Genomic DNA, 14777 nt, shown 5'->3' with positions numbered 1-14777 from the left:
CATTCTATTCGTGTAAAAATACCAGGCAGGCTCCACAGATAACCCAGAGGTGCATTTTAAATAAAAGCACATACTCTACTCATGTAAAACACCAGGCAGGCCCCACAAATAATGCAGAGATGCATTTTAAATAAAAGGACACATTCTACTCATGTAAAAAAACCCTGATTCCCGGACCGTCCGCGGGCCGGATTTAGAAGGCGATTGGGCCGCATCCGGCCCCTGGGCCTTAGTTTCCCTACCCATGGGCTAGATCATCCTCAGGATCACTTCCAACTCTACAATTCTACATCTTCCTTGCTATCTTTGGTCCAGGGTTTGATGGGCATCCAGCAAAGCTTGGAAACTGGCAATCAATCAATACACTCAGGGGTTTTCCCCCCTTCTACCCAAGATGACCCTTTCGGCCCCTTCCAAGTCTACAATTCTATGGTATCTAAGAAGGTGACTTCTACCAGGTGATGCTTTTTGTCCACCTGGTCTGGTATTGCCTGCTCTGATCGGCAAGGGCTCCCCATCGTCTTTGGAAGATGCTCTTCCTCATCTCCTGCTACGTGGTGTGTTTTTTTTTTAAACTGGAAAAGGCAGTGGCTGGACCTGGCTCCCTTCTGCAGGCCAGGGGCATGCTCCCTTCTCCTCCAAATGTAACTGATAGTCACAAGCAAGATTCTCCAAAAATGGGATTAGTGCCTTTCCCCCACAGCCTGTCAGGAATGTTTATTCTTCCGGGAAGCCTATTTAAAGTGGCTAGTTCTCAAGAGCAGTCGCCTCGCAGGACTGCGGAGGCATTGTGCCAAGGGATGCGGCCGAGCCGTGCCCTCAGCTCCAAAGCCCTATCTCTGGCCTTCAAAGAGACCTGCCAATTGGTGTCGTGTTCCTCACAGACTTACACATATCCCCGCCCATGAACCCTCCTGCCTCTCCAAATCACGTCTCGGTCTGCTTTATCAGTTGGGCTTCTGTGGGCTGCCTCACGAGTTCCACAGGGCTGCATTCTATGGGTCTGGATTCATCCGCATGAGAATCCACATACCACCTCAACGAACGGTGGGGCAGCTCAGTGGGTAGAGCCTGAGATTCTTAATTTCAGGGTCAAGGGTTCGAGCCCCACATTGGGAAAAAGATTCCTGCATTGCAGGGAGTCTGGACTAGACGATCCTCTGCAACTCTGTGATTCTGTGCATACCAACAGGTCTGCTTTGGCAGAAGCCAGGTGGGCCAAAAACATCATTTTGTCTCGGTGCTCGACACCAACCGATGGGCTAGCATTACCTGTCCCTCTGACACACTAGCATCCCTTGCCAAAGAGGACAGCCTGAGGGCAGGGTACAGATGTCTCGCGCCGTATTTTTATCCCACCGCTGACTCACAGGATCAAAGAAAGGGATCAAGATAGCTGGGATGCTCACTGTCCTCTCACCTAATGACACCAAAAGCCATTAATAGCCAGGACACGCTGTTGCTCGTTCCTCCTTCGCAGGCAGCTCTCTCTCAAAGTCCTTCAATTTCAGCCCCCCGCCCTTCCCAAAACTATCAGTCCTTTCGCCAATGCAAAGAGAAGAATATCCTACAAAATGATAGTGGAGAAGAATAATGCTCTCACTTTCTGTATCAGGGAGAGGGAACCTTTTGTCAACCAGAGGGCCACACTCCTCTCAGGGCAATCTTCCGAGGGACACTTACCGGTGGTGGATTGGGCCCAGAGGCAAAGGTGGCTGGGGCAACTGTGCCAATTCTAAGGTACCCCTGCCCGTACGGGCCAGTCGTGTCTGACTCTAGGGTTGTGTGCTCATCTCACTTAAGAGGCCGGGAGCCAGCGCTGTCTGAAGACACTTCCGGGTCACGTGGCCAGCATGATGAAGCTGCTCTGGCGAGCCAGCACCAGCGCAGCACACGGAAACGCCATTTACCTTCCCGCTATTTATCTACTTGCACTTAGGGGTGCTTCGAACTGCTAGGTGGGCAGGAGCTGGGACTGAAAGACGGGAGCTCACCCCGCCGCGGGGATTCGAACCGCCGACCATACGAGGTTTTACCCACAGCGCCACCCGCGTCCCATGCCAATTCTACCTCTGTACAATAGTCACGTTTTTACAGACACTGCTACACGCCTCTCTACCTTCTATAATCCAGTGTTTCCCAATCTTGGGTCTCCAGCTCTTTTGGGACTACAGTTCCCATCATCCTTGACCACTGGTCCTGCTAGCTAGAGACAAGTGGGAGTTGTAGTCCAACAACAGCTGGAGACCCAAGTTTGGGAAACATTGCTCTAATCCATAGAAGCAAGAAAACTTACTGGACTCCAAGGACACATTCCAGGCAGGCAGAAACACTGGGCAGGCAGAAGCAAGGGAGAATCCCAAGGACCAGATAGGGAGGTTTGGGGGCACATTCAAACCCTGGGCCTGGAGGTTAAGGCTAATGATGGCTACTAGCCACAATGGCTATACTCTGCCACCCCAGTGGGCATCTGGTCCACGGGCATCTGGTCGGTCGCTGTGAGAGCAGGATGCTGGGCCAATGGGCCACTGGTCTGATCCAGCAGCCAGGCTCCTTATGTTCCTATAGTCATGCTGGCTGGGATTGACGCATATTGGGAGTCCAAAAACATTTGTGGGGAATGCAACGCTGGCTGCCACTGGGAGCATGTGCATCACATGCATTCCCAACACTGCATCCCAGACGCGGAACCCAGGGTAAAAGATATGCAGATTGAGGGGCGGGGTTATGCAGATGAAGGGGCTGTGCCATGAAAAGAGCGCTTGCATCTTAGCAGTCAGGATCATAGGATTGTAGAGTTGGGAGGAACCCTGGAGATCATCTACTCTGGTGTTTTCCAAACTGCCACCACAGTGTTCCCCAAACTTGGGTCTCCAGCTGTTTTGGGACTACACCTCCCATCATCCCTAGCTCACAGGACTAGCCGTAAGGGATGATGGGAATTGTAGTTCAAAAACAGCTGGAGACCCAAGTTAGGAAAACACTGATCAAGTGCAACCTGTTGCAATGCAGGAATATGCAGCTGCCCCATACAGGGACAGAACCTGCAGCCCTGGAGATATCAGCACCAGGCTCTAACCAACTGAGCTATTCAGGAGGCTTAGCCCAATCGTGCACCCCAATGGTGTCTTGCTAGCACATCCATAGCTGCCACGGACTTTGAGGAACAAAGAAAAAGGGGCAAACTGTTGTGTGGGGAGGGGACCCCACAGGAGTTCTGAAGGTGCAATTCCTGCATTGCAAGGGGCTGCTCTGAATGACCCTCCGGGGTCCCTTCCCGCTCGACAACTCTCTGATTCCAAGCTTGCTTTGCTCCCCCCCCCCTCGGCTGCTCTTTTCACAGCAGATTCTTACACAAACATGCTTTGCTAGCCGTAGTACTGAAATGCCTGCATTGGTCCCGAAGGGATTTGTTTACGGGCTGAGTTTAAGAGACCACCCAAGCGGGGAATCTTTTCTCGGCTCCGGATGATCTCATCTCTTGGCTGACCCCCTCCCCCCCCCCCGATCTCCCCGTCCAGCCACCAAAAAAAGGCTCGTTCCACCGTTGCATAATTGGATCGGCCTAATACACACTTTGGGCAAGAGGTGGGGGGGTGGGGCTGCTTGCCTTCCTGAGCAATACCTTTTTCGGGCATCTGGTTTTCTTCTCCCTCGGCCACCGACACAAAACTAATCACCGGGAGAGATTTAGAAGGCAAGATTCCCTTCCCAACCATGGGAAGGAAGGCAAAAGTGAGAGGCGAGAGAGACGGTGGAGGTGGCACAGTGGGTTAAGGGGTGCCAGACTAGGACTTGGGTTCGAATCCCCCACTCGGCTGCGAAGCTCACTGTTGTGACCTGGAAGGGCCAGTCACTGCCTCCCAACCTAGCCTACCTCACAGGGTTGTTGTGGGGGTTAAATGCGGACTAGGACCTGGGAGTTCAACCCCCCCCCACTCAGCCACGAAGCTCACTGGGCGTGACCTTGGGGGGGGGGGTCCAGTCGCTGCTTCCTGGCTTAGCCTACCTCACAGGGTTGTCGTGGGGATTAAATGATGAGATAGGGAACCACATACGCCACCTTGAGTTCCTTGGAGGGGGAAAAATGTAGGATAGAAAATGTTTCCTGCAGGGCAAGAGGGTGTTGTCATTCAGTGCCAGGGCCTATTGTGGGTTTTTGTTCTGTTATTTCTTCATTTATATACAGTGGTACCTCGGGATGCGAATGGGATCCATTCCGGAGCCCCGTTCGCATCCTGAATAGAACATAAGATGCGAGGGCACATCTGCACATGCACGGGTCGTGTTTTGCCGCTTCCACGCATGCGGGTGACATCATTTTGAGTGTCTGCGCCATGCATGAGTGGCGAAACCCGGAAGTAACGCGCTCCGTTATTTCTGGGTTGCTGCAGAGCGCAACCTGAAAGCGCTTAACCTGAAGCACATTCAACCCAAGGTATGACTGTACTGTTGTATGAGGCAGCAGCTGCAGCTTTCGGGTAGAGAGGTTATCACTGAAGGCTTTAAAAAAAAATACAGCTCAGTGCGAAAGGTCTCCAAGTTCCTGAGAGAAGCCGCAGCAATCCTCCTGCCTTGACTCACGCGCAACGCTCGTCAAGCTGCCCTTCTCACCTGAGCCTGTTCTGAACGTCTCTCTGCATCAAAGCCCCCTCCCAGCATCCTGACACCTTCTTCTCTTCAGACTGTGAACAGAGCGTCTCACCTGTTCAAAACTTTCTTGTGGACAGAGCCTGGAAGATTCTATAAGCAACAGGTGGGAACTGCGGCAAAATTCCATCCCTGCCTTTTCACACACACCTTTCCCTCTGCAACCCTTCTCTCATTCAAGTTCCATGTTGCAGGTGAAAAGCATGGGTGCTGGGGGGCACCCAAAGCATGCTGCAAAAAAGCACCCAAACCATGCTGGAAAAAGTGCCACCCTGCTCCCGACCCGTTTCGCAGCTGCAGAAACCAAAGGCTGCTGGCGTTGCAGTTCCTCGCCTAATACGGCCTCGCAAGGGACATTTTCTCTGCTGAGCCCCCCTTGGGATTCCAAGCCGAGGCAGGAACTTAGCGTGTGACTCCTTCTCTCTTAAAAAATAAATAAATACCAAGTCCGCATGACCTGAGCCCCAGGCTACCAGGGCCCAGTGTATTAGCAGGCAATGACATTCCTCTCAAAGCCCTTGTGCCTCGTCTCTCTCTGGGTATCAGTTTCCAGCCTGGTCCATCTACTTTTAAGAAGCCCATTTAGGAGATGCGACTCACTCTTCCTGACCCGATTTTCTTTAAAAAGAAAACGGGCATTCCAGCACCTGTCAGCATCCCCTTGACCTCTGCGGTTCTTGGCAACCTATGCCTCAAAGGAGCTCAAATAAGCCAGACCGCTAACACGCTGTCCTTCGTCTACCCCAGACGGTTGTCCTCTGGGGCTGTCTGCTGCAGAGGGAGGGCTGGTGGGTCGCTGAGCACCAGAGAAGGTCCATCGCCCAAGGCCCAAACAGTAGGCGAATCAACTAAAGCTTGTGTTGATTGAGCCAGTGAAGCACACAGGAAAATGCAGCTTTTATGTTCCTGAGCCAGACCATCCGTCTGTCCAGCTCAGTACTGCCGGCACCAGTGTTTCCCAAATGTGGGTCTCCAGCTGCTTTTGGACTACAACTCCCATCATCCCTAGCTAGGTCAGATACCTTAGGGCAAGGATGTTTCATCTGGGGAAAAGGCCTTCTCTGTGGGGTCTCTCAATTGGTTGGAATTCTCTCCCAAGGGCCTCTAAACTCAGATCTTTTCAGCATTGGGAGAAGGTGTTGTTGGTTATAATTCCTTACATTATTCTTTACATTTTTATTTCTCCTTTCCTCTAGAGCTCAAGGTGGCATATGTGCTTCTCTTCCCTGTCTGTATTCTCCTCACAACAACCCTGTGAAGTAGGCCAGGCTGAAATCTCTTTCATAAAGCGATGATTACTCCTGGATGGAGATTCATGGCCGGCTAACAGTGCGCATCTGACTCTCATCAGCAGGGATGGGCAACCTGTGGCCTTTCGGTTGATGCTGGGCTCTTGCCAGATCCAACTAGCATGGCCACCAGTCAGAGCTGTACTCCAGTAACACCTGGAAGGGCCTGGGTTCCATATGCCGGGTCGAAATAGCTGGCTTTGTGGAGAGGACTCCACTATATAATGCATAAACATGTAGGCAAGGGGTGGAGAACCTTCTGTCCCTCCAGATGTTGTTGGACTCCAGGTCTCCATGAGTTCCAGCCATCAGGGATGATGGGAGCCCCACTCCTGCTCTACAGGCAAAGCCTACAGAGAGCTGAATGGCCTGACCACTCTCAGCACTGAGTTCAAATCCTCTTCCTACAGTTGCATGACTTACCTCTGGATCAGGCTCCCAAAGAGCAGTTGCAGGACCTTCTGCATGTTCTCCGTGCACAGCCAGCTCCAGTGATCCACCATAACCAGGCGGAGGAGGTCCAAGGCAACATCCGCCAGTAATGTCTCCGACTCTGCCAAAATCAAGGTGACACAAAAGTAAGGTAAGGAAACTGCCTTGCACCAGGTGAGGCTGCTTGTCCACCTATCCAGACTAGGGATTGGGAAACCTGTGGCCCTCCAGGTACTGCAGGGCTACAACTCCCATCATCCCCAACCAATGGCCAAGCTAGTGGGACTTGTTGGAACCTGGGAGTCCAACAACATCTAGAGGGCCATAGGTTCCCCATCCCTGTGCTAAACCACAGTTTACTGTGACAAGAATCAGCTGCAACAAGTGTCCAGCTTTAACACTCCCTTCCCCTCACTTCTGGTCAGCTGGGGGAACTTCATAAACTTCCAGTTTGAGTTAAGGCCAGCTTTTGTGTTGTCCAAACCTGAATTAACTATGCCCGAAACAAGTCAACCTAGTTCAGTGTTTCCCAACCTTGGGCCTCCAGCTGTTTTTGAACTACAATTCCCATCATCCCTGACCACTGGTCTTGCTAGCTAGGGATGATGGGAGTTGTAGGCCAAAAACATCTGGAGGCCCAAGGTTGGGAAACACTGACCTAGTTGATATGAACCTAGCTTGTTTCGACAAACCATAGTTAACCTTCAGTACCTTTCAGGATTTGGACAACACAGTAAACCATGGCTAGCTGAAACTGCAAGCGAAAACTTCCGAACCACTTGCAGCTATAACCATGGGGAGAATGCAGCTCACACCAACTTGCTCTCATCAAGCTAAATTATGCTTCAGTGCAGGAGTAGAGAAGCATTATTTATCAAGCCCAACCAAGGATATGCATCTTTGTGTTCCCCTTCTCACAGGCGAGGTGTGTGTGTGTGTGTGTGTGTGTGTGTGTGTGTGTGTGTACACCTCTCAGGGGCAACCTTCTGGGAGCTGCCAGCCAGTGCAGACAATATTGAGCTAGATGGACCAATGGCCTGACTCCAAGTAAGCCACCATCAGGACAGCTCTGTACCAGCTCTCAGGCCATTGTGAGTCACCTGTCAGCAGCGGGTGGACCCAGAAGCAAACCTGAGCGGCGCAACAGATCCAGCGCTTATCTATCCATTGCAACCATGCAAATGAAAGAAATTTGCCTTCTCCATCCATCCACTCCAGCAAGCAGCCCCATCACAGCTCAAGGGCACATTCCAGCCAGTCAGGAGGAGGATATGGAGCAGGGCCAATGAGGAGCATGATTGCAGCTCCCAGCATTTCTTGGAGGGACAGAGGGACCGGCTATTGAGCAGCCTTAAGTCAGTGTTCAAACTATGCCATTAATTTGCTATGGCTGCCTATTCCCCATTGCCTCTGTTCCTTTAATTCATGGTGGTCTGCTGCCACCTTGTGGTAGCATCCTGACTCAGCAGCATCATTCACAGAGCAAACAGCTCTGTTTTAATGACTCTGTTGCTCATCACAGAATAAGTCAGTTTCAGGATGGGAAGGGATATGGGGAAAGGGTTGAATGTTGGAGGAACAGAAGGCCAGGCCTCCCGAGAAGCAGCGTTTAACTGGGATCCATCTCTACGTTTTGGCTTCAATTACCCCGCTTTGACTCTCCTCTCCCCTGTCCGCTAGGCCACTCCAAAAGGTCAGCAGAAGAGAACAGGTTCACATTCCGGACATCTCTGGAAAACCACATCCCAGGCATTTCTCCAGAAGAGCCTTCCCCTCCAGAATATTCTAACCCTGATGACCTGTTTGACAGGGGAACGGACTCCCTTGGAATGTTCTGGACTCTCCTTCCTTGTAGGTTTTTAAGCAGAGCTTGGATGCCTATGTGTCCCAGGTCCTTTAGTTGAGATTCTTGCATTGTAAGGGGCTGGACTATATGACTCTCAGGGTCCCTTCCAACTCTACAATTTTATGATTCTTACATGCTCCACAGTTAACTCAGGAGAGCAGGGCCTTTAATGTGGCTGCCTCTGTTCTGCGGAACAGCATCCCTGTTGAGATATACAACAGGTGCCTGCTCTCCATTGCTTCTGCAAACAACTGAGGACATTTTTGTTCTGACAGGCTTTCCCAGCCAGATGAATGGGTCTCTGCCATGGGTGTCCGCTTCGCATGGTTTTTAAATGTATCTGTTGTCATTTTCTGTGTTGTTTTTAACAGAGTTAAAGCTGCTTTTTTTGTAATTTGTACATTGCCTGGAAAGCAATTCAGTAATAATAGTGTTCTAAGGGGGGTGGGGAGGAATCCTCTAAACCCTAGAAATTATTAAATGGTAGGATTTTGATTAACTGGAGCATTGAAGGGAAGATTACAGCCCAGTGGAAAAAGACAGGCTAAGTTTCTTTTCCAAGCCTGGGCCTCACCTGGAATAGAGGCATTAAAATGACGAAAGGTGTTGGTCCTCTCCATCTGAGAGGAATTCTTGGGCCTGGGCAGACAGAAGGTTACCAGGGTAACTGGATGTGAAGTAACAGGAAAAGAGATTCTTTAGCAAGTTGTGCTGGGAAGAAGAGGGGAGAGGAAAAAAGACTGAGATCCATCTTGGGCAGGATGGCTGAAGGCAGGGTGTTTGTGATGTCTTGGACTCCCAGTCCAGCTGCACTGCTGTGCACCCTCCATGCAGACTGAAGGTGTAAATAGGTGAATAAATCACATTTCTTAAAGCTACAACAGTCTTCACCGCGTCTTCAGTTCTGCAAAGGAGCACAGACCTTGGCGGAGGGTCAAGATGTCTGGAATGCCACGCATGGCTTGGTGGGGGTTGGGGTGGCCGGTTAACAATAGTAAGAGGCGAAACAGGAATGGCGCACAGGTTAGAATTTTTACCAGGATTGCTGCTGCCCTCTGCTGGCTGCTGTGGTGCCTTCATGGGCTTCCCGATGTCCAAACTGGATGCACGTCTAAAGGCATTAGGATCTCTGTCTCCCTCGCCCTCTGGGCTCTCGTCAAACACGGCCTCCATCAGCTTCTCCTGCTTCTGGATGAAGGACTCCATTCTTGCCAGAGACAGGAACTCTGAGACCTGAGAGAAGATGGAGCTGGTCACTGCCACAGTCACTGCTTCTCAGCCTACCTCTCAGGGTTGTTGTGAGGATAAACACAGGAAGGAATGAACCACATGCCCCACTTGGAGCTTCTTAGGGGGAAGGCAGGATAGAAATGTAGCAAATCATAACAATGGGGCTCCTTTGAGAGTCAGGGCAGGATAGAAATCGAAAATGAAATTGCTGGAATGTGGATAGCAACAGGGGGAAATATTTCACACAGAACTATGAAGACGAAAGTTTGAACAGACCAGTGGTTGTAAACATAAATGAAAATTAAGTGAAGGATTAACATCGGAATGGTTTATTGACTAATTAAGAAATGCAATGTGATCTTAGATGATTAGCACTCCGCAAAATTCAGAGCATGGGAAGTCACCCAAGGATATATAATTTGGCAATATATAATTGTAATTTGGAATGTTTTAATGTGGTTCTTATTGGATTATTAAAATGGAAAACTCAATAGGGATTCATGGATAGCTCAGTTGGTTACAGCATGATACTGATAACGCCAAGGGCGCAGGTTCAATCTGCGTAAGGGACAACTGCGTATTCCTGCATTGCAAGGGGTTGAATTGGATGATCCCCAGGGTCCCTTCTAAACTCTACCCTTCTATGATTCAGATTTTCTTGGGCAGGTGTGCACACTTACAGCAGTGCCTTCCTTGAAAGAATATGCAATCTTCTCCTGTGCTCCAGGCACGTTCAGGACCGGAGCAATTTTGCTGGATGCAAATCTCAGCCTAGGCCTGCAAAAGAGAAAACCCCCAAATTGTTATTTACCTGTTATAACCCGTTTTTCCTCGAAAGAGCTCAAGGCTGCTCACACAGGCAGATTCCTTGACTTAACTATTGGTAGCTGAATGGGTGAACTCCACTGTACCCAAAGTTATTTTACATAACGTCATAAAGGCAAGAGGCGCAAAAATACAAGATAATAATAATAAAGCTTTAAAAAAGAATGACTAGCATAAAATATATTCCAATGCACCTAGTCCCCTTTTCAAGTCATTTAACCCAGTGACCAACAACATTCACTCTCACACAAATATTTCCACATGCCCTGAGTGAAGGAATGCTTTACCTGTCCTGAATCTCCTAGCAATTAATTTCATTGGGCAATCCCAAGTTCTAGTACGGCCTGGATAGTTTAGCTGGTTACAGTGTGGTGCTGATAATGCCAAGGTTGCGGGTTCGATCCCCCTATGGGACAGCTGCGTATTCCTGCATTGCAGGGGGTTGCACTAGATTATCCTTGGCATCCCTTCAAACTCTACAATTCTGTGATTTGATTATGTCTCCTAGATTGTAGGTCCAAAAACAAAGACTGATTTGGTTTTCTTAAAAAAATCTGTGTACAGTGCCTAAGGATTTTTATGCGTTTTATAAGGACACAACTGCAAGATTGGCAAAGCGAGCATTCATCTGTGTGCACTTACATTGATGTGCTTTAAAGAAAAGGTACATACACCTCGTTACTACTGAGTTGAACCTTAAGAATCATAGAAAAATCTTGCTAACAAAATGTTAACGAGGCACCTGCAAAAGGCAACAACAGGAACAAGCTGGGGGTAGTGACCAAAGGCCAGAAAAATAGGGTCTATTCCCAGTTGTGGCATCATGTAGGGTGGTCACCAAAACAAACAAACAAACAAACAAACAAACAAACAAACACCACCCAAACAAACAAGCAATAGGACACTGATTGATATGTACAGAGGAAAATGTAGCTGAAATTTTTACTATAATATAAGTCAGTGCTTTTTCCAGGGCCCTTTGGTTCCATAAACTCATTCCCAGTGCCCCCTACCCTACCTTATAAAAAGCATTATTCAAATAATGTTTTGCATGACCCACAACCTGCTTGCTCAATCTGCTGTTCAGGTACTAGCACCTGATGAGCAAATTCCCAACTATGATAGATTTAATTTAGCAGACCCCAAAATAGCCCCAAGGTGACTTACAATAGTTTAAAAGATAGAAAACGGAACTCAGCACACTATCATAACCATTCTTGAAAACTCTCTGTTTTCAGGGTTATCTTTAAACTAAACTGGAAAGATTTTGAAACAGGTGCTGCCTTCAAACATAAGGCTTTTGTGTGGACCCAGAACCAGCCTAGCTAACACTGCCATCTGCAAGGAAGCAGTTTCAGTCCACTGATTTATTAACTTTGCATTTTCTGCACCTGTTTCCATCTGAAAAATATGCTTTCTGGTATGGGGGTGTCCAGAGCTTCATTCAAAATACAGCAGATATACAGCTGGGGGCTCCTTCCCAAGGACACTGAATAGTACACACCGCACAGCTTTTGGAAGGGCAATTTAAAAGCAGGATTCCCAAACACCCAGACACACATCTGATAACTGCAAAATCTGTTGTCAAGTCTATGGCTGTCGGGAGACACGATTTATTTGGAAGGGGTCTACTGGCTTCCTAGAGAAAGCAAGAAGTCTGTTGATTGCTAAGGAATGTCCTTTCCTGCCAAGATTTCTCTAGTTTTGGAAGAATGTAATTCTCCCCGTTGGATTGCTTTCTTGAAGCGAAATCTCTTTCCAGGAAGAAAAAAAAAATGCTACAGATACCAGCACAGGGATGACAACAATCCTAATTCCAGCAAAGACTCAGTGGCGGCCTCAATCGACCTGCACGTGTTCAGTAATGGCAAACACTGACTGTCAACTAGCCAGCTACTCCTCTAGATAAAGGAGCTGAGTGTCCGCTGGCTTTTACGACTGGTCGCCTCCGAACAACATGTGGCGCTCGGTGGAAAACTCAGGATAGGATCCTTTTGTGCGGCCAAAAATATAACCTTGCACAGCTTGGTTTCTGCACTCAACGAGTGCCAGTTTAATCATTCAGCCAAGTCAAGCGCTAAAGACATTCCTGGATGCAGGGTGGTCCAATGCAAGGGCTATATGCGGCCCTCAGTGTCTTTCTAGTGGCCTTGGGCAACATTTGATGCCCCCCCCCCGCCCTCCCACTGTCTTCCTAAAGCTGGATAAGGAGGTGCTAAGATTTGGGGAGGAAGTGTGAGGCCTGTAAAAGGGTCCCAGAGTCCTCCAGCCTTCTTCCCAAAGCCTAGTGAGCACTTTCCCAGCTTTGGACAGTGGACACTTTGGTTGCGAGTGCGATCCATGCGGGATGCACATTCGCAACCCACAGCGGCGTGTCTGCGCATGTGCAGGTTGCGATTTGGCACTTCTGCGCATAGCACGATTTAGCGCTTCTGCACATGCGCGACTGCCGGGTGGCAAAGCAGCACAAAGGCCGCAGAGGAGCAAAGTGGCTGCAATCCCCCCCTAAATCATGGTTTAGCTCAGTATGCGTGAACCAGGCCAGAAATTCTGGGTGCATCATCTCATCTCTGGGGCCTACCTTCTCCTTGAGTTCCCATGCAGGCAATTCCACCCCATACCTCTGTAGTCTGAAGTGTTAAAACTAGCGATGAACTTGAAATGCTTAGTGGTTTTCTCACACAAACTCTCTTGGTCGTGCTTATCTAGTGACATCTAAAGGAGCAACTAAAGGACTATCCACTCAGAAAGAAGGTCAATGTTCAAAGCTAATGGGAGGATTGGCCCCCGGCGGCATCCTTACTTGCTAGCCTTCTTCCCTTCGTTCTGGGGCTTCCCGTCCACCTCTGCCTCACTGAGCTCTTCCGTCGGGCTCTGCGGCTCAGACCGGGGGAAGGCCGTTTTCAAAGTGTCCACAATGGCGTTCATCACAATCTGCAAGAAGGATGGGGAAAAGAGGAGAGGGGCATTCAGCTAAAATAGGGATTGCAGGAGACCTTTTGACATTGCCAGGGCCAAAGTTCTGCTCTCCCCATTTTCACACCAAATGGTTTAAATCATGGGTAGGCAAACTAAGGCCCGGGGGCCGGATCCGGCCCAATCGCCTTCTAAATCTGGCCTACAGATGGTCCAGGAATCAGCATGTTTTTACATCAGTAGAATGTGTCCTTTTATTTAAAATGCATCTTAAAATGTTATTTGTGGGGCATAGGAATTCGTTCATATTTTTTTTCAAAATATAGTCCGGCCCCCCACAAGGTCTGAGGGACCGTGGACCAGCCCCCAGCTGAAAAAGTTTGCTGACCCCTGGTTTAAATGTATGGAGCCGATCTTGGGTTATTTGAACGGGATTTATTGCTCTTTTTAATGTTTTGCATTTGTGCTCTGAGCACACTTACCTTGTCAATCCTGGAGACCACAAAGGGCTTTTTGACGAAGGCGATCCTGGCATCTGTGTTCAGGGCCAGGAATTCTTGCATCTCCTCGCTGTTGGCAATCTCAGGAATAGCACACAGTTGCTGGAAGAAGGAGAAGACGAATGCTATCGTGGTCAGTTTAGGACCACGTTTGGGCAGACTTTAACCAGGGTTAGCCACAGCCACAACCAGCACTGGAAACAAGTAGAAAGTCCCTAAACAATGGTCTACTGTAAATGTAATGTAAAACAGCCAGTGGTGCCTCACCCCTGCCCAACTGGTTTACATGTGGGAATACAGTGGTGCCCCGCAAGACGAAGGCCTCGCAAGACGAAAAACCCGCTAGACGAAAGGGTTTTCCGTTTTGGAGGCGCTTCGCAAAACGAATTTCCCTATGGGCTTGCTTCGCAAGAAGAAAGCCCATAGGGAAATCTCCGGGAACCTCTTTTAAATGCTAGCGGTGGGGAGCAAAGCCTTTCCCCCCCTCCGGCCTTCAGAAGAGGTCCAGGAAGGCCGGCGGGGGCCGAAAGGCTTTGCTCCCCACCGCCAGCATTTTAAAAGCAGTCCGGGATAGCAGGGAAGCGCTTCCCGCTATCCCGGATGGCTTTTGAAGGCAGGCGGCGGGGGGGGGGAGCAAAGACTTTCGCCCCCCACCGGCCTTCAGAAGAGGTCCGCTCTCCCGGGAAGGCAGGCAGGGGGGACAAAGACTTTTGCCCCCCGCCCGCCTTCAGAAGAGGTCCAGGACCTCTTCTGAAGGCCGGTGGGGGGCAAAAGTCTTTGTCCCCCCTGCCTGCCTTCCCGGGGGCTTTTAAATCGCCCCGGGACAGCGGATAATTCCTCCACTGTCCCGGGGCGATTTTAAAATGCTGGGGGACGGCAGCGAAGGGTTCGCTGCCGCCCGCCAGCATTTTAAGACTGCCCCGGGAAGGCAGGCGGGGGGGGGAGCAAAGACTTTCGCCCCCCACCGGCCTTCAGAAGAGGTTGGGGGACAGACTGTCCCCGGACCTGGTCTGAAGGCGGTTTCCATAGGAACGCATTAATTGATTTTTAATGCATTCCTATGGGAAACCGTGCTTCGCAAGACGAAAA

The 14777-nt window shown here is 49.7% G+C and overlaps 1 protein-coding gene across 1 annotated transcript in view; it reads right to left on the bottom strand.

The window, feature by feature from the left end:
- Positions 1 to 14777, bottom strand: part of SNX19 (sorting nexin 19) — a 41255-nt gene that overhangs the window by 19742 nt on the left and 6736 nt on the right. Inside the window, 5 exon segments of the mRNA XM_083714426.1 lie at positions 6363 to 6492; positions 9255 to 9450; positions 10128 to 10224; positions 13076 to 13206; positions 13671 to 13790. Of these exon segments, the coding sequence (XP_083570552.1) occupies positions 6363 to 6492; positions 9255 to 9450; positions 10128 to 10224; positions 13076 to 13206; positions 13671 to 13790 (674 nt within the window).

Source organism: Podarcis gaigeae (genome assembly GCF_964106915.1).
Source record: "Podarcis gaigeae genome assembly, chromosome: 15".
NCBI lineage: Eukaryota > Metazoa > Chordata > Lepidosauria > Squamata > Lacertidae > Podarcis > Podarcis gaigeae.
This window is presented reverse-complemented; position numbering and strand designations above follow the sequence as displayed.